We start from the raw sequence: 20,271 nt of genomic DNA, 5'->3' as shown, positions 1-20,271 counted from the left end.
GAACTATGCTTAGGGAGGGTTGGGGAAGCTTACTTTGTGACATGATTTAGCACAGTGAGCTGACTGTAGCAATGTCACACACCAGTGTGCTGGAACATGTGGGTTCTTGGCACAGCTGGAGTTGTGAATGTGCTGCTAGTACTGTAAATGATATTGGAAATAATCCTGTGCTGTGAGAGTTACTCATGGTGGCAGAGCTGACTTTTGGTAATGTCAGACTACCCTCCCTAGTTAATCCCTGCCTGTTCCCTCATGTATTAATCTATTAAATTCTTGGGTGCAATTTAACCTAATTACCATATATTTTTATTGAAGTATACCCTATTTGCTTCATGTGAAGTAATTGTAACCATATGGGAAACTACATGTGTTTCGAGCATTATTTTAGAAAATATTCTGAAAGAATAAAGAGCAAATGCCTCTGGAAGAGCTGAGATAGATCATGAGCTGGTTTATTATCTTTAATAAGCCCTTGAAGGCTTAATTTTTTTCTTAATAGCTTAGCCTTTTGGAAGCAAAAGCAGTGTTTAGTTTAACCAGCAGTTTTAGCTGTTGATTGTCAACTATGCAATTTTGGTATGTTTAGCCTTGCTTGTTTTCATCATCTCTCTCTGCTCTCTTAACTAGAGAGAAAATAGTTAACATTGTTATTTTATTCTTCCTCCCCTACTCCCCTTTGTCAAGGGGAAAAGTACTCATTGTGAGGGTGGCAAAATAGGAAGATTTGTAGAAGATTAGGGCAATAAAACGTGTATGGGATCCCCTTTTCACTCTATTGTGTGCATACTGCAAAATTTGTGATCAAATATTTGGACTTTAGGAATAAAAAGGGATGATGGCTGTATGATATGTACTTTCTCACTTATCTTCCTATATTACTTGGACACCTAGTTTTTATATATTAGGATAGTAGCAGCTTGAGGGAGTGAAATAATTCTTGGAACCTTGACTTGTGAAATGTTAATCAAACTCATATCATACTGCAAATACTTGTCAGTGTAGAAGAAGAGGTAAATTGAGAAGAGTTTAGGGTTTTTTTTGTACATTTCATAAATTTGGGAATTGATTTCAAGAGGACATAATGAAAGTGTTCCCAGTAGATTTTTAATGTGCATCTCCACTCACTTACCTGCAGCCCATCTTACTCTGAGGTCCTCTCTGTGGTTGCTGTTTTACTCAGTGTTTTTCTTAAAGCTTTTTGCTCCCTCTTTTTTTCTTTATTGCACGCCTTTATTCAAATCTGGCACAGGAAATTGCCTCTTGGTGCTTGTGTCACACTGAGCTTTGTCCTTGAATTGCAGCTGGCCAGTTTCAATCCCAGAAACCTTGGTGAATCTGGTACTTCAGGCTGTTCACTCATGGCTAACCAATTTTATTTGGGTATGTCTCTTTTCCTGTCTATTTCTTAACAGTATAACATAAATTGTTCTAGCATGAGTAGAAACTAAGCACAATATCTGATAAAAAGTTGTATTATCTTATGTAAGGATGTCAGTAATGCAGGGATTTTGTGAAGGGTAAAAACTGTTTCAGAGACTCCATCCTCTCATTCATATCCCCAGACCAAGTTTTGAAACAGTTGTTCCTTCAAAGTCATTTACTGTGTGCATGAAGTCCAAACAGTTCAGTATCCAGGCAGTTACCAAATTCTATTTATGATCTTCTTTTTCCAGACTCTCTACCCTTGAATTCTGTTTTCTAATAATAAATAAATAAATGTTTGTTGAATTCTAATAATGTTCTCACAAGTAGATTCCCTGTAGCTGTGTGGTGCATTTCCTTGTTTATTTTCTTTAGGTAGTTGCTAATCAGAACTGTAAGACTTCTACAATATGTTTTTAATCTTAATCTGGCTATTTTTTTACACTGCACTGAATTTAACAAATGCATGTATCCCAAAGTACTCTGTCTGTCCAGTTCTCTTTCAAACGTTAATGGACAGTCTGTGACAACTAATTAGGGATATTTGTAACAATTCTAGACTTATTAATATCCTTTTCTGAAAAAGTTATTAGATGCTGTGTTGTCCTCTTAACATAGAGATAATTTTTTGGGTTAAAATTTTGAGATGGTAAAAATGGAATATATGTATTGCTGTGTCCTGCAAGTTCAGAAAAAAAACCCTGGCACTGGTTTAAGTGATTTAATCTCTAGCAAAGTTTGAAGAGAGAAAAGGAACACGATCACTTGCCTCCTGGTTTCTGGGTTGAACTAGGGGTCAACAAAATATTTTTACTATACCATGATTTCCACTTTTGGGTTACTTTATCAAGTCAAAGGACCATTGTTTCTTCTACTGGAATGCTAGTGACAGGCTACTGAACTTGGCTCAGGAGTGGCTCCCTCACGTGGATCTCTGGCCATCTGTCCCTGCTCCAGCTGCATCTGATGCTGCTGCCTTTTCCTTCTGGTCTCTTGTGTTTTATCAAACCTGATTCCACAATGTGCCCTGGAAATTACTGCAGTCTAAATCAACAGTATAAAACTGTCAAGTTTTCTACCACTCTTCTCTTTCCAGATGCATTACCACAGTGTATGGCACTTTTATTTCCTAGCAGGGAAGCATGGACACTTGATGGAAGAAAGAAATAGTGAGATTTCACTGGCATGGGCTGTTGTGGCAAAAACCTGTGAACCTTACCAGAGCCTAAAAAGGAATGTCTTTATAAAAAATTCATCATAGGTAAATCTTCAGATTCACATGTTTTTGTAGTGGAAGAGCTTTTGTTTGAAGTAACTTCTTCCCGAATGTGATTATTGATTGACTTATTGGAAATGTCTTGAAGCCTTTGTTCTCCATTATTTGACATATGGAGGCTGTACAAAAAAAGGAGAGAAATAATACATGTTCTGTATGCTGTGCAGAGTAAGAGTGAAAATCTTAGAGGTAACATTATCATTGGATTTTCTTTGTTACTTTGCAAGTAAAAACCCAAAACTTCCTGTAGAATGAGTTGTAGTAACAACCTTTATTTACTGTTGAGTTGAATATGCATGTATAGAGTAAACAAATCTGCAGTATTGTGCTGTACAACCTCATTGTTTGTTTTGATTCATTTGGTTTACTCATTGAAGAGGGAGCAAGTTATCAATACATCAGGCATGGTGCAGTGACGTTTCCACTGGCAGACATTCAGCTTTTGTTTTCAGGATTCTGCCCTGATCAGTATTCAGAGCATGGTGGAGAATGTGATGCAAGGGAATTGGTTTGCTGTTTTACTGACTGACTCAGCCATTTAACTCTGCTCCCTCAAGGCATCAAAGACTACAATAAAAAAAATACATTTTGCCAATAACTTCCTATGGAAATAAGTGCAGTTTAATAACTTTTTTAATTAGTACTAACATTATTGCAGAGTGGAGAACTCCTTAATTAACCTTGTCTTCTTTTTTTTTTTTTTTTTTTTCCTGTAAGACTGTTACTGATATTGAAAACTTTTGTTAATCTAATCTCTGATTTATAATTAGAGAAAAAAAATTTCTTTTAATTGAAATTTCAGTTGGAAGGTGGTTCCTTCCAGTACTATTTCTTGTGGGAAGCAGAATTTTCTATGATTTTATTGCTCCTTATTTTTAAGTAGGATAAGTGATAAGGTTAAGGCCAGACTTCTCCAGACTTTTATGCTCTATTTTCACAGAATTAAATTTATCTCAGCACTGTGTTGTGCATTGCAATGTGTCTGGTGGTTCCTGATGCTTGCATTGAAGGGCTGATGGGAAATGAGGCACTGGAATACAACTCTAAAGGACAAAAAATCTTTAGTTAAACTTTGTATTGAATGCTAAATAAAAATGTAATTCTAAGAATATTAGAAACCTAAACCCCAAAACTTCTCCATTAATTGATTTAGAAAAATGCATCTATGTAAAACTGGTGATATGACTGAATTATAGCTTAACTATCTATCTTCTTTTCATGTCAGAAAAAGGAGCAGCTATTTGCAGTGGTGAATAATTATGTCTTTGGAAGATAGTGGTACTGGGCTTAGGTAGAAATTGAGAAAACAGCTCAAGCATAAGCAGCTTGTGTTGAATGTAGGATTATGTAGGGAGAAGCAAAAATTCTGCCTGGAAGGAGGCTTGAGCTGAAGATGATTTCTGTTTGTAGTCCTGGTTGAGAATTGCAGTGTCTCTGCATCAGAAGTGAGAGAAGGAAGGAAATTAGTCGAGCATGGACAACACTGGGAATATCTGAGGGGTGCTGGACCAGGCTGATGCCTGGGCACCATGGGAGGGACACCAGAGTGATACCAGTCCCTTTTTCAAGTCAAACCTGAGATGGGGGAAGAAGCAGAGACCTGTGGGTCATCTGCTTGGATGAGCCTATTGAATGAGATCCACTTGTGCATGAGAACTGCAATGAATACAAAGATGAAATCTTGAGGACTCTCTCTGAAACATCTGTGAAAAAAGAAGATACATAAAGAGAAAATTTATGAAGCATGCAAAATTTTTAAAATGGTATAGAAATGGGGAAGACAGAGATACAACATGGTTTATATTTGAAAAGAAATAATTGGAAATCTTGATGAAAGCTATTCTGATAGCATCAGTGAGTAGCTTATACAATTTATGCACTGTGAATGTGGGGATCTATGTGGAGATGTCATGAATTATGTTTCTGCTTCTATTTGATTAATGTAAATTCAAATGTTAGAAGTATTATTTTTTATAAAATTATACATTATTATTCAGGGTTGATTGTTTTTAAGGGTGACATTCTGCCTTTCTGCTGGAACACACCTGACAGGAGCAGGAGGAGAGGGAACATGGGAAGCAGCATGCTTGAAGCTCTGTGATCACTGAAGCTGGAGGCAGAAGTAAAGAAAGAGGGGAGAGAGTGAAGACTCCAGGCTATTGCTAGGACCTTTCCTAGCAATATGATTTTGAGAGTGATAAAGAGAAATGAAGGGGGCATCAGGGAGCAGCAGGGACAGATTGACCCCTAAGGGGGGACCAAGCTGGGATGCTGGTAGAGCCAGTCATGATGATGTCTGAAGACACTGTTCTAGGCCAGCCTCTGGCAAGTGGTCCTCTGAGAAGGCTGTGGTGATAAGGCAGATTGAAGACCATGGCAGGGAAACCTGTCAGTGGGTGATTTTCAGGTGGAGGATCAGGGAGACAAGAGACATGATGCTGATGTGTGCCATGGAGCCACCACAGGGGCCAGAGAAAAACAGCTCCCAAGGTAGGAGGCTCAGGATCTGTCTGCTGCCCTCCACCACAACTGTGCAATGAAGGGACTGATCTGTAACTCACCAGCACAATATACAGCAGAGAGGACAAACACAGTTATTTACTCAGAAGTGTTAAAATACTAATATTTTCCATTATTCAGGTTCTCTCCTGTGCAAGCACATATGTGCTGCAGACCAAATTAAAGCTCATCAGTTGTGAAAATTGTGGTGGCCTGAATTTTGCACATCAGGTTGCAGAAAGACTTGGTGAGAAGCAAGAAGCATTTTCAGAAGGGAAGACAGAAATAACACCTGGAATTAAATTTGTAGGTTATAATTAGTAGGTGGTGTGATAGCAAATACTGCAAGTTCATTTCAAATGGTTAAGAAGAGAGAACTATTTAATTAAGTAGAGAAGGAAAATGAGTCCAGAATCTTGATTATGAAAGAAACAAGGCAAAAAATGGTTTCTTTTTAAAGTATGAAACTGCTTCCTCCCTCCAAAAAAAACCCCACAGGAGCAAGGATGAGATGGGAAAAATGTGCTGATAAGCAGAAGTATCTTCTAAAATGTTTGGATGATATGAGTAAATACCATGCAGAGGAAATCACTTATCATAACAAATGCAGCAGTAGAAATAGAATTAAAAGGCATAAAGAAAGGAGAAGGTTCTGAATCACTGTCAGGAAAAGCCTGACAATAAAACCTGTTAGCTCCTGTTATAAGTTCCTATTTAACCATTATGAAGATCCTGTTGCTTGAAATGTCTGAAACAGAAGGTTTTTATGGTATTCAGGGTGGGAGGGTGTTTGAGTATTCCTCTTTTTAAAGGAATTTTAATAATGTCTTCCTGAGGCTCTTAATTGCATAAAGATTAACTGGCAAAATATAGCTTTGGATAGCATTATTGTACCAGTCTCTTGTGTGAAGTCTGACAGATTTATTTTGGGTGTGAAAACTGTACATTTAGATTTATGTACTGTGTTTTCCTTCTACACTTAAATGTTATAGCATACAGTTCTGAGACAAGTTCATTTTTCCAGAGGTGAGTTATTTTGCAAAAATTAATTAATTTTCCCATTATTAAATCTTTGGAAAAAAGATATCTACAGATGTTTGAGTGCTGCTTTAAACTTTTCCCAGATTAAAATAACTCTTCACCAGTGTTATTTTAAAGAGGACAATGTAGTCATGTATGGTATATGTATGTACATCCAAAATTAAATGGAATATGAAATTCTCCATATTGTGTTTCAAATACATGGTTCAATATGGCTAAATATGTCATTTGGATAGGATGTCTGTGTGTTTTGGTATGGAAAGGATTGAGTCCAGTGTACCTAGACATCTGAGAAAATATATTTGATTGTAATGCTCAAGAACTTTATGCTACCTCTGCATCCCTTGTGGAAAGATTTGGTTTTATTTTGCTTGTGAATTCAAAAGTAAGTGAAGTACCGCTTAAAGTTGCAATCAGATGTCATTAAAAGTCTGTATCGCTCTCCCCGGTAGTTTCAACCATGTAAATTAAGCCTTGAGAACTTTCTGCAAACTGACCAGAAGGATTGTGATGATCATGACTTCATGATTGTATGCATGTAAATAAATCCTGTTGTTCCATTTTTCAAATCCTTTCCCTCTGCCAGAATATTTGGCTCAAGGAGATCCCCCATTATGCTTAAGTCTTTGAATGGTAGAGAGTCTCTTGCATATCTTGATGTGCAAGTCTAGTGGTGTATTAAGAATTTCCATTTGAGTGCATTATATTGACTGCCAGTGTTGAATAATCCTGCAGCAGTCATGGCTTTGATTTAAGAAGAATAAGATTTATGGGGGAAAATAAATGCCTTCTATTAGGGGAGATGGGGAAGCAAAAGGGACTTTTAGGTATGTGACATGTTAAAATCTGTGACAAAAGCAAAAAGTTTCAGAGATACTTATGTTAGAGAATAGGTAGTTGTTTGTGGAAGGTGTACGTGGTATTGGCAGGGGACATGGTAAAACTTGGACATTTCTCTGGTAGAGTCTTATAATGCAACATAAAACTAAACTTTCATGGGTTTGTGAGTGCTGCAATTCTCTAGGTTAATGAAAACTGGTTTCCAGAGAGAGTTCTGGGAGATGGGGCTGAGAAGTCAGAAAGGAAGGAGCGCTTCCCTGAGAAGTGCTCTCTTTGCAGTTAAGGAGGAGCTGTTAAGTTCTGTAAGATTGGTTGCTGTGTGCAATTGGTTAGTTTCATCCCTGTAGTTGTCATGAGATTATCTGCTGCACTGGTTCTAACTCATATTGCATGCTGAGAAATAAATGTATTCAGGGACTTGGATGTGTCTCTCATGGAGGATGTTTATTGGGATGGCTATGCAGATATTTGTATTTATTGTGCAGGTAGTGTCTAGATTTTGTTTGCTGTAAATGAATTCCTGAGGCTCCTAGAAAAGTAGGAGATGAGAATGTTTGAAGGCTCATCTCATGAGGCTGGGAAAGGATTTCAAAGTAGAAATTTTTCCCACTGAGGGTTTCCAAGGTAGAAGAGTATATTACAAATAGAAGTGTACAAGATGAGATGATACCTGGATAACTCATTCAAAGCTGAAGTCCTCTTTTATAAGCAGGGGTGTCCTTGCCTGACAAAAAGGAGGGTCACTTGGGTTAGCACAGTATTTACTTTTTTGATGTGGTCTCTAATATTAAAGCACCCTATTATAAATATTGAGCACCCTAGTTCTACAATACCATAGTTCAATTGGGTTTTGTATTGATATGTGAATATTTATGTCCATATGATGTGATGACTGAACTGTTAATGACCTTACAGGCCAGACTTTACCTCTGTTTCTTTAATTTCCTCAGTTTGTTAATTGATCAGCAAACCAGCCAGCAGTGGTCTAGTGGAAGGTTTGCTTCTCACAGTGCAGAGTTTAAACTGAGTGATCTTGAAGGTTTCTTCCAGGCCTATGAAAGGCAGTGGTAGCTGAGGTTCCCACTATGGCCACATATCACTGTGTATTCCTACAAGGCATGATTTTTGTGGTCTCTGCAAGCCATCATCAGCTTTCTTGGCTGGAGGCTTTGTTTGCATAGCTCTCAGGCATTTCTCCTTGTGACTCTGGCAATCTCAAGGCTGCAGTGCCCCTGTGTCCTGTGCATGGGACATGGCCTCAAAGAGTGCTCACAAGGGACAGCAGGACACAGCTGCCCCAAGAAGAGTTTTGGCAGCCACTCCAGACTAAGAGAAAATGGGTGAAGCACAGCACAGAGGAAACAAATATAATATTATATAGCTGCTGATTGTCAGCTAAATTCTACAGCAAGTCTCAGGTAGTAGGAGTAGGTACAAAGAAAATGATTGCAACTGTACTGACAACCTAATCTCAGTGGAGATAGCTTTTATTGGGGTGTGATATTTGCTGCCTTTAGAAAAAACACATAGCAGATTCTTTCTTTTCTAGCATGGTGTACTCTGTAAAAGTTTGATTTTTCAACGAGAAAGAAACCTATTATTGATGTATGTTCTAAGCAGTTAAATTATCCTGTATGTATCTATATATTTTCACTCTTCTGCCAAAAAATTAGGAAAGCATAATTATTTTTTTTTTTTTCCCCACAAAATACTTGTTCCTCTTCATTCTCAAAATACCTATTTGTCTTTTCCTCTCAGGTGCCTGTTTGACCTTGCTGGAATCTGTATCCAGTTCTATATTTTGGTGGTCAGTGGGGTGCACCTGAATGCCTTCATGTAAATCAGGCTTTGCTTTGTTCACTGCCTGGGATTTTTTGCCATCACCTCTACTCCCTGAAGAAAACCAACCCCTAAACCCTCTGGTCCTTGTGAGATATTTTTCAATTCTGCTAAAGAATCTGAATATGCTCCTTTGGACAATGAAAGTATTTAAAATTTCAGACTTAATGATGCATAAAATATTTGTAACTTAAACACTCTGTAAGTGGAATTGAATGACCATTATGGTACTGGTAAGGTTTCCAGCTTTCAAACAAGTGAGTGAAAGGTAAATGCAATATTGTGCTTATTAGATTATAAAGAATGATAAATGTGTTTGGTACATGAATTGGCTGATTTTAGCAATCTAATACTTGATGCTACAAGGCACTGAATTGTTACACTAGGATTATGTACTCAGTGTAGTGTGCATGGAGTGACAGCAAACAGAATTCTTACAGACACTATTTTACTTGGAATTACTTCAACTTTAAGAAAATCAAAGAACAGCCGAGGTTGCTAAGTGACAGCAAAATATTTATCCTTTTTTTAGAAAATCAAACTGGTTTATGCACTGAATGGTAGGGGACAGCATATATTGTGTGCCACCCACATGCTGTATAGGACCATTATTGCACATAATTAAAACCTGCATAATTCAGCTCAATAACCACAGCTATCACCTCTTAGTACTGATATTTTCTAATGCTGTTTATTTAGTCTTCTTCCCCAGAAGAAAATCTGTCAAGTAATCCAGTATAAATGAATGCTCTCTATCTCTGCTGTGAAATACAAGTATTAGTCTTTTGGAAGCAGATATTGGAAGAGGAGGCAGGATGGGAGAGAGGGAGAGGAAACAGAGCAAGAATCACAGTTTATAACTGGCTGTTTGCTTTGTAGGCTTATTCTCATCACAGTGTGAGATGAAGTGCACTAAGAGGCAATGATGTGGCACAAGTGTTACGTTTTTCTGGAAAGAGAGGGTAATGATGGGTTCAGCCTAAGGCTCCATGCTTTGCTCTTGGTTTTCACAGAGGAGCTGTGTGTGGCTTTTCAGTGGATAAAGCCCTCCTTGTGGATAAAGCCCTCCCCACCACCATGGAGGGTGCTGAGAAGCTCTAATTACAGCAGAGTGGTGAGGGCTCGGGTGGCTCTTGAGTCTCACTCAGCAACAGAGTGAGAGATTTTTCAAGTGTTGTTAGATGCAGTCCTGCCATTCGAATGCTAAGGCTGATTTGGGAAGAGGAAAGCTGCTGAATTGTCTCCCAGCTGAACTGGGCAACCATGCAAGGAGACACAGGGAGGGAGTCACTGAGCTCAACATCCTTGAGAACTGTGGCAATGGGATGAGTTAGTTCTTGACAGAATTTTGTTTTTTTTTTTTTTTTTTTTTTTTTTTTTTTTTTTTTTTTTGTTGTTGTTGTTGTTTTTCCCTTGACAAAGAGGTTGTTAGACAAGAAACAAAGTTATGTTCAAAGGTATGTGTGAGAAGCTGATTGGGAAAAAAAAATATTTGTACCTTCAGTTCTCTTAATTCAGGAGATGAAAATTTATCTCCTGAGTGAATCAGAAGAGAGGGACAGCTCTTTGAGGGAACCCTCAAGTCAAGCTCTTTTTCCACTCTGCTCTCAAAAATAACAGCTTTGACTAAAGTTTTTCAAAACCAACTGCTGCTGCCAAAGACATTATACAAAGTGGGATAATTTTGAAATAAAAATGCTTGTTATTTTTTGGAAGTATTAAGGGACTTAGGTTTGATGCTACAGAGAGTGCACTGTACTCTCAGTGTACACTACACAGAGAGTTGCAGCACTGGGGGTTCAGGAGGTGTCTCTCTGGTTGGCTCCTCCCTTACCCCTGTATTTTTGCGGTCTGTGTAAGAAATATTTTCTCTTGCTCTGTCTGTAGTTGCAATCATCACCTCCTGCTATTTCCCTAAAATACCCATATGGTCTGACAGGGGTGGTTGCACACTGCAGCGTGGGAGGAGAGAAAGCACCGTGCGAGCCGCAGCGGGCGCCGGACCCCAGCGCCGGCGGCGAGACCGCGCCCGGGGGGAGCGCGCTGCCGTGCGCCGCCGCCAGGGGGCGATGGCGCCGAGCGGGGATCGGTGAAACGCTGACCTTAGAAAATCAGGATTTTAATCACCTTGCTGAAGATAATTAACAGTTAAAAGTTAGAAGGGAGTAGTTACCTGAAACTTAAATAATTGGTTGTTCTGTCATTTCATGTTTGCTCAGCTGAGCTTACAATGGGAAAAGACGAAACTAGTGAGCAGATCCAAAGGAACATAGACAATGCAACCAGAAACCCATTCTTTGGAAAAATAGGACTATCCCCAGAAATCATTTGTATTGTTATTGATAGAAAAGGTCAAGAGTTTCGGGTGAGTAAGACTCGCCTTACTTCCTCCTTTTAAGACCCCTCCCCACAAAAACCACCCCAGACTTAATTTAAGAAGTCAATCACTCATGCTTAATAGCTATTCAAGCTAATTACCGTAGGAAGCGGGAGATGGGAGGGACTGTTATTGTGAATATGTATTTGTTTGAATTCTTTGTCAATAAATTAACTCTGTGAACCACCTGTGATTTTGCGGTGCGTATTAAAGGATTACCTCACGCTGCTGCCTAGCGCTGAATAAACATACACTTTGTAACTTTAAACTGTTAGAGAGTCTTTTGTCCGTCACAGTTGAGTATCGGTATTTGCCAATACTCATATTTTGGTGAATCACCCGCCGCTGCCCGCGTGTGCCCGGCGCTCCCAATTCCCCACTCGCGGCCGTACCGGGAATGCCCCCGGGGCTGTGCCGGGAATGCCCCCGGGGCTGTGCCGGGAATGCTGTGCGGGCTGTGCGGGGCTGTGCCGGGAATGCCCCCGGGGCTGTGCGGGGCTGTGCCGGGAATGCTGTGCGGGCTGTGCGGGGCTGTGCCGGGAATGCCCCCGGGGCTGTGCGGGGCTGTGCGGGGCTGTGCGGGGCTGTGCCGGGAATGTCCCCGGGGCTGTGCCGGGAATGCCACCCGGGGCTGTGCGGGGCTGTGCGGGGCTGTGCCGGGAATGCCCCCGGGGCTGTGCGGGCTGTGCCGGGAATGCCGCCCGGGGCTGTGCGGGCTGTGCGGGGCTGTGCCGGGAATGCCGCCCGGGGCTGTGCGGGCTGTGCGGGGCTGTGCGGGCTGTACCTGCAGCCTGCTGTGGTCCGCTCACCGCCTGTTAAACGCCTTCGTTTGAGGCCGAAGCTCTGTAGGGCACTGGTGCTGCGGGTTATGTCCTTGCCCGCTGCTGTTGGTGCCAGCAGTGAGTGCTCTGTGTGATTAGGCAGGAGAAGCAGATGAAGATGCTCTCAATGAAGCATGTAGCAACAAGCTATAGTTTTATTTTTCCTTTTTGTCTTTCAAAGAGGAATAAGCAGTCTTAAAAATCCATACATGCTTCATTTTTCCTTCGTTTGAGTCTATTAAGGAAGCAAAACTTGTGACATTGGAATAACTGCCTAAACTTCGAGATCTATTTGAAATGCAACTTATACAATCAGGAGTATAGTTCTATATAAAATCCATTTAATGAAATTGCTTAAAGGTATGAGTGGAGTTAAACCAGAAGCACCTCTAGGCCTTCATACTCAGTTTTCACTTTAGAAGGAAAAAAGCAAATCTTTAAATTAATGCTCAAAGAGGAGTAGATCTGGATATTTGACTTCTTTGAAATGTAAAGTGCAAGGTGAGAAAGTTTTTTAGTAGTTAACTGCTTCAGGCTCTTTCATGCTTTTATATCACTCTGGTTAAATTGCTACTGCAGCTTAAAAAAGTTACTCTTAATTTAATTAAATAGCTCTTTGAGAAGTTTAAATAATGTGTTAAATATTTTAAATATTTTCATTATCTGATAGCTTACTAAGGTTAACAAATGTAAAGTGAAAAAGGAAGTTACCTTTTTTGAAAGACACAGGGATGGAAGGGAAGAAAAGTTTTTATCTGTTGTATAACTGCAATAAAGAAAAAAAATATGAGTGCAGTTAATCTTGCTTTCCCTTAAACTTGTCTTTACTTATCTTCAGTCATTTTACAGAATGCAATCAGATCTGATATTCTGAGTCACTGGAATTTAGTTACAGTATACATTCCCCCATGAAGCCACAGTAGTTGTTTATGAATTATCACACAGAGTTATGACAACAGATTCTGTACCACTGAGAATGCAAAATCCAAAGAAGCAATACAAAACTGAAGCAGGTTAGTGGGAAGCAACAGAATCAATGAGGCTGTACTGTATACTTTTGATGATATTCTGAGTTTAGTTTGCATTTTGGGGGTACATAGTATTATGGGGGTTTTTGAATTTAAGTTTCCTATTTATGGTTCTTCCTACTAAAATGAAAATGTGGAAAGAGAGGGGCTGATGGTGAAGATGAGAGTGGACTGAAATGAAGGTCTGATGGGTATGGGTCTTGCACAGAGCAGAGGAAAGGGCTGGTGTGATTGGAAGGAAGTGCTCTCGCAAAGGGCTTTGAGCTCCCTTATGGGAGTTTGTGCCAGAGAGAATCTGCCCAGGCTTACTGTCCTTAAGTTTAAACACTTCTCTTGGGATTCTCATTATACATAATCTTTTCTTGTTCCATGTTGATCAACTTCAAAGGTAGTTCAGACTTTGACAGGCTGAGCTTCTTGGCAGTATCTGAGAGCTAATGTTCTGCACAAACACCTGTTTCTCTGCTTTTGCAACTACAGCATCCCTATGCAAATAGTCTTTCTTTTTCTGTCCACATTTCCAAGCTATTATCTTTTACTGTTAGATTTGTTTCATTTTTAAGCGTTTCAAATTGAAGGGTGTTAATGAATTCATTAAAAATGACCAACATAAAAAAAAGAGGTGAGAGAAAATTCACTGTACACTCAATATTCTGACAAGTGAAAAAACACAGAGGAGCTGTATGCTGCAGTAGACTACTATAAATTATTCTGTGTCTTGACAGTTAACTGCATTTCTATATATGACAGTACTTGGGACATGTCAAATAGACTTCAGATCATCCTTAGTGCAAGTTGTAGTTTTTCATATTTTCCACTGGAAATACTATTATTTTTTAGCTTTGCAGGAGAACTTTATTCTGTACATCACGATATTGCTTTATTTTGCTTTATTTATTACTTTGAGATAAAAGTAATTTAAGAAATATACAATAATCCTAAAATGCCACTCAACCCTTTGAAATTCTTACTACCTAAAGTAGTAAATATGAAAACCATATATAAATATTTCAAAGGCATTTCAGTTTGCTGAACTATGATGCTTAGAAATGAGAAAGTCAGAATTAAATTTATATTTCATTGCCTTATTCATAATGTTTTTGTTTGGTATGTGGGTAATAGAGAAGCAAATCACCTAAAGAATGAAGTCTGCAAGCATGAAAACACATTTTCATAATTGCCTTGGCAGGAAGCCTGCATGTTCTCATAGCAGAGCTGAGAATATGCCATGGGATGGATGAAGGTGCTGCTCACTCAGCAGAGGGGCACTGTCTGTGTGAGTGCTCCTCTCTTTTCTACATCCCCAAAAGAACGTGTATGCTGGGAAAAAACCCCTCAAACCATCCATAATAATTCGCATTTTCTGGTGTCTCAACTTGTCCAAAATGTTTAGATAATAAGAGAATAATAAGAGGAATCAAATCAGTGGAACGAGGTTTGATTTCTGTCAGAAAGAGCTCTCGAGTGTTGTGGAGGTTGTGTGCAAGGAGAGGATGTTTGGCAGGCATGGATGGGTGTGGTTTTGGGTGGATGGATGGGCAGACACAATATGAGTATTTCTCCCATTGATTTTTAATTAGCAGTGGTACAGGATGGGGATCAGTGTCAGGTGCTGCTCTCAGGAGTTCATGCAGGGAATTTATCCAAGTCACAGCAACCTCTGTTGAAGTTCCCTTGTCTCTACAGGAAGCCTTTTTTTCCACAGGGGTTTCCTGGGGCTTGTTTTGTATCGTTAATTGTTCTGTTAAGATAAGGAACAGAATTATCACGTATTTTTAGCTAGCTTAGATTTTTTTTTTTTCAGAGGCATGTTTTTTTGGCTTTGCATCACTGCTGCCTACATTTAATTATTTTTTTTAGAGGATTTCTGATACCCAGTATATAGATGGCATCTATACTATTGTTTACTGTCCAAATAAAACAGCTTTCAGGTTGGCAATCAATTTGGGGAATTTTGCAGAAAATTGTTAATTTTTTCAAAGAAGCTCATTAATTTGCAAACTTAGCAAACTCTGTGTGGGATGAAAATCTTCCTGTGGTATTAAAAAAATAGAAGTTGTTCGTGGTAAGCCCATTATGAAGATACCAGAGATTTCGCTAATTTTGTAACAGTGTTGTAGCTTAAATTACTTCAAAGTGTTGATATAAGAGATCTGAAAGTCTAAGGCCACTGTATTAATGTAGATGCCAAAAAATTATTTAATAAAATATTATTAAGCCAATGGGAGCTGTTTTATTTGCTACAGGTTAGCCATTACAAATATCACTTTCTGCCCTCTGAAAAATATTTTCATTTTCTGGCTATACGTTTATTTGTTTGTTTATTTTATTTAAGCAAAATACAGGAGGAATGAAAATATCTTTCTGTCAGTTGTGTTTGAAATTTTTTTTAGTGTTCAATTTAAAGTTCAAGAATATGATGCAATATTCAAATCTCACAGACTTGATAATGAGAAACACGAAATAATTCAAGAGTTGATGGAAACCTTGAAAAAAGACCTGTGTCTGGATCACTGGGGAGCTTCCAAACTTTGCTTTTTTGCTTAAAATTGAACTTCGATAAAAATGGGTTGATTGCAAGGTTTAATTGTGTAATGTGCTCTTTTAGGAGTTTGTTTTCAAAATGTACTTGACTTTGATATGAAGTCCACCAGATGTTATTGGGTGTCAGTCTTGGAACCCTTGTCAGCTCTTCCCTAAGATCCAGTTATTTCATGTCATTCATGGTGGTATAGCATCAGTAGCTCCACTTTCTTCCCAGTACACATGCTTGTTGAAACACTCCAACGACAGTGCCTAGTTTACTCCAAAAAATTGAGGTATCTCAGTTGTTTATGTTCAGTTATTTGAAGGCTGAAAAGAAAATTATGCATTTGAAGACAAGCTAAGAGCTAAGTTTTATTAGCTGCTGTTGCTGCTATGGAGAGGATCAACCATTGTATTCAGCATATGCATATAAAATACTGCACAGAAGCATCCATGCAGACCTGCCTCTGGAATCCCCAGGCACCAGGGAAAGAGCAGAAGTTTTGTGTGCCTGCCTGGCATGGCTTGTCCAGCTGGGACTCCAAGAGCTGCCACTCACCAGGGACCCTCTGCCTTTTTCCCCTGCTCACAGGTTCCCAGTGTGTGCAGTGCTCTGCATTTCCACTTGGACACTAACTGCATTTCTTTTTGTTCTCTCCCCTCTCCTTGTTTTTCTCTTGCACAGCTCAACAAGCAGCAGCTGCAGGTGCTGAAGGAGCGTTTCCAGGCCTTTCTGAACGGGGAGACACAAATTGTAGCAGATGAAGCATTCTGCAATGCTGTGCGAAGTTACTATGAGGTGAGCTGTGTGCTTTTCTTCTCTGTGTTATGTTCATAGTCTGCCTTTTAATGCAGGTACAAGGAAAGTCATTTTAAGTTTCAAAGGCTGTGAACTTCCAAACCTTCTAGAAACAATTTCCTCCTAAAACAGCTTTGCTGTATTAAAGGTTGAAATCTACTGCCTGAACTGGAAAATATTCACTCTTTTTTAAGAAGGGAAAAAAAATGTGAAAAAGAAGATAAAATGAAAAACCCCTGGTGCTAAAAATCTTCCTGGCAGCACTTGATACAACTAGGCACTGCTATCTTTATCTCCATATGTCCAAGGTAGCTCTTTTAATCAGCACTTTGTAAGTTACCACCCTTAGAAATATGTATTCAGATTTAGTTACCATGCAGAAGGTTTTGGTGAGGACCTGCCTGTTCACTTCCAAAAGAACAGAAGCTTTTCCTGCAGACAGGCAGCTCTCACAGTTTGCTGTGACCTCCAGGCATGTTCAGTGCCCACAGCCCTAATGCAGATCTGTAGCTGCAGCTTTAATTTCCTAAGGTCCAGTTCCAAACCAGAGGATGGTTCCCTGTCTGTCAGCAGCCTAGGGCTAGTGAATTAACTTGTTACTATTAGTAAATGGTTTTCATTTCTTGGTTTTCATTTTACTTCATCTTACTTCTGACCTGCTCAATGAATCAAAAAGACTGGATGTTAAACTTCTATGCCTTATGAGATGTTTTCCTTCATATTTCAGCCTACCAAATTTTTTTTTCAAAATTAGCTTTATTTTTGGTATATTATTTGTTCATTTTACCTGGTATTCTTTGGTAGTGAACAACCTTTTCCTCAAGCAGAAAAAGGTGTGATTTATGTCCTGCCTTGATTTTATCTGGAATAAATTATATTGCACAACAAAAAAGAGAGGGATAGGCAAATGGTTTTCCTGTTATGCTGTGTCCTGTGAAATCATGGACTCAGTGTGTGGAAACAGAAATTTGAATAGAAGCCATAAAACTTAAGTGTGAGTTTTCCCATACTATGGTATGGTCCGTGCTGTGGCATTTGAAATTAAGGAATTCTCACAAAAAAAAACTTGTTAAAAGATGGGGATAGGTCTGCAGGTGAAACTAGAATATGACCATTCTCAAGGTACTATTTTAGGTGTGTGAGAACATGACAGAAGTGGTTAGAAAGTAATCCATTTTTCTGTGTGGCCAATGAAGAAGTCAAGGCTGGGAGGAAGGACAGTTTGGGAGATGGTGCAGGGCAAGGCTGAGCCATTTGGTGGCCCAGCAATAGGTTTCAGAGTAGGGGGATGTCTCAAGGGCCTGAACTTGAGGTAGAACTGAAAAGGCTTAAAGGTTATAGTTCATTTCGTAGCACACTGTAAAAAGCTTTATGTGTTAGAGGAAGTGGTCTGCTCTTTGGAAAGGATGTAATAGTGAATTAAGATGATTTTAAAATAAATGTCTAAACAGCAACTGTTCTGTTAAGATTTACTTTGTGCCTTGTTTTGATGAAATTTTTTAAAGGTGTTGAGAACTGGTTTTTAGCTTATCTGCTCTTGCAATAAAAGGCTGTGCATAATGATCTAAGATAGCTTTATAAAATGAAAGGCTGAAATTTTCCAGCTATTTTCAGACATTCACCATATTGAATTAAGTGTAAAAGTATTCTGGGTGTCCAATTTCAAACAGGATTTCAAAACTCTCAGCATTGCTGTAATAAGGATATAATGACACCAAGGGCTTCATCCCGTGTTAATATACCTTGAGCTGATATACCAGCTGTAATTTTAGTCTTTTTTTTATTTGCTTATCCCAGCCTCCCAATTCCATTTTACATTCTTTCCACAGACTTCTTCCAGACTTGCACAGCCCTTCCCAGTTTGAGTCACCATTTCCTTGTCTTGAATTTTTAATTTCTTTTCAGGGTTATGGTAGATAGTTGCCAGTAGATTTAAGGACCAGTGCACTGGTGGAATCCAGATGGAGACTTAGTTCAAGCTATTGCTCCTTTTAAATGCATTTTAATCAAATTTTATGCATCTGTGATCACATATTCTCATCCTTACCTGTATGTGTCTCTTGTGCCTTTTAATTTTCTTTGCTCCCCATTGGTTGAAAATATTAGTTTCTATTACTTCTTGGTGTGTTCTGTTCATGCTGGGCTTTGATGCTTTTTCCTCTCCATGTCTATCACTTATGGCCCATTATATCTTCCATGTGGTGATGTTTGTACTTTGAATTATGGGCATCTTCCTTGTTTCTCTCATACAACATCTTAAAAAAGTCCCTGTTAATTTCCTTATACTTTAGTTGCTCATCTACAGTTCAATTATACCTGACAGGGGAAGAAAGAAATATGTGGTCTGCTCAGTAATTATTTTATTTTGAGAATTGAATATTCTAAAATTTATTCTGATTAAACTTGCCTTTAATCCTTTGCAGTAGTCATGTTTTGAGAGTTATTATAATACTGTTTGCAAATCCAGAGTATTTTCATTACTGTAGTTGAATTTCTACTTTAACTTTGAATGTGAAAGAGAACATCTGTTTTGGGGATGTGACATAAATTCCGTATCAGTAGTTGCAGGTGTTTTCACTGTAATCTGTAATTAATGAGTTTGTTCAGACCGTGTTATCTTAAGAATCCTAAGAGAAAGCTCCAAGGATTTAGGAACTTATTATTGCTCAGTCTTTGATTTACTTTTTATGAATATTAGCAGGAGAAGCAATTTATTTGCTAAATAAGTAAACATTAATTTCTGCACTCATTTCACTAGGCTGTAGGTCATGCTCTTGTGTCAGAACTACTTGGGAAGTTTACACCAGTCAAGTTTTTTGCCTTATTTCTGCCACTATGTTTTTTTCCAATGTTACTTTGGTTTTAAAGACTGTCTATGAATAATCTGGCATCTATTTTCATTTATCTTTAAAATGTAGTAGGAAAAAAATTATATTCATAGGGAAAGTTATATAAACTCTTCTTTAACTTTGCAGAAAAGGTTATTTTCATGTTCTGTGTAATCTCCCTCTCAAATCCCACCACACTTTCTTAGAGTCTCACTGAAATTGAGCATGTTTCATTTTTATATGCATGAAAGTATGATTATCTTGTTTTCCTCTTCTATCTCTGTTTAGAGAAGGTATGGAAATGTTTACTCTTTCTGAAATCATTCTCTCAGAATTAACATAGGATTTTACTTTTTTTGTGTGTGGGAAAATTCCATTACAGACATTGAGCCAGATTCTAATCAGTAGAGCATCAGACGCTGGTGCTGCTTTTCAGATAAAGAGAAAAATTCAATCATATGGCAATTTTTTATGAGTAATTATATTGGACACACTGCTAAGTATAAAATTAAGTGAGAAAGTGACTTATGAAACAAAGTCTTCTTTTGCTTAATTCAACCCTGTATTTTAAAAACTTGTTTATGAAATAGTAGATAATCTTTCATTCATCAATTCCTGTGTGTTCTTGCACTGAGGTTGGAAAATGCTGTTGTGCAGAGCCCTGAGATGCTTATTCACCACCTTTAATATACTTACCTCTAATAGGTATACACATACCTTGGGCTAAACTCACAGTGATAATCCTTCAGTCTGAATGCATGCAGTCTTAAGTATCAGTAAAATGGGTGCAAAGAACTGTAATGAATATTTGAAATACTGTGAAAACTTTTTCAACATTGTAATGATTGCAAGTTCTCAAGTTTTCAACTCTGCTTAAGGCAATGTGAAGCTGCAAGAAGTGCTCCATACTGGTGTTTTTCCTGTTTTCCTTGCTGCTCCATTTTAAATATGTGGTTCTGAGCCATGATTACTTCA

The 20,271-nt window shown here is 38.6% G+C and overlaps 1 protein-coding gene across 2 annotated transcripts in view; it reads left to right on the top strand.

Moving 5' to 3' along the window:
- Nucleotides 1-20,271, top strand: part of CADPS2 (calcium dependent secretion activator 2) — a 280,136-nt gene that overhangs the window by 41,111 nt on the left and 218,754 nt on the right. For both annotated transcript variants that reach the window (XM_079303954.1, XM_079303955.1), the window contains exon 2: nt 16,355-16,468. In XM_079303954.1, coding sequence (XP_079160080.1) covers nt 16,355-16,468 — 114 coding nt within the window. The remainder of the gene's footprint in view (nt 1-16,354; nt 16,469-20,271) is intronic.

This window comes from Erithacus rubecula (genome assembly GCF_903797595.1).
Source record: "Erithacus rubecula genome assembly, chromosome: 4".
NCBI lineage: Eukaryota > Metazoa > Chordata > Aves > Passeriformes > Muscicapidae > Erithacus > Erithacus rubecula.
Note: the sequence above shows the minus strand (reverse complement) of the source record. Positions and strands in the feature narration are given on the sequence as shown.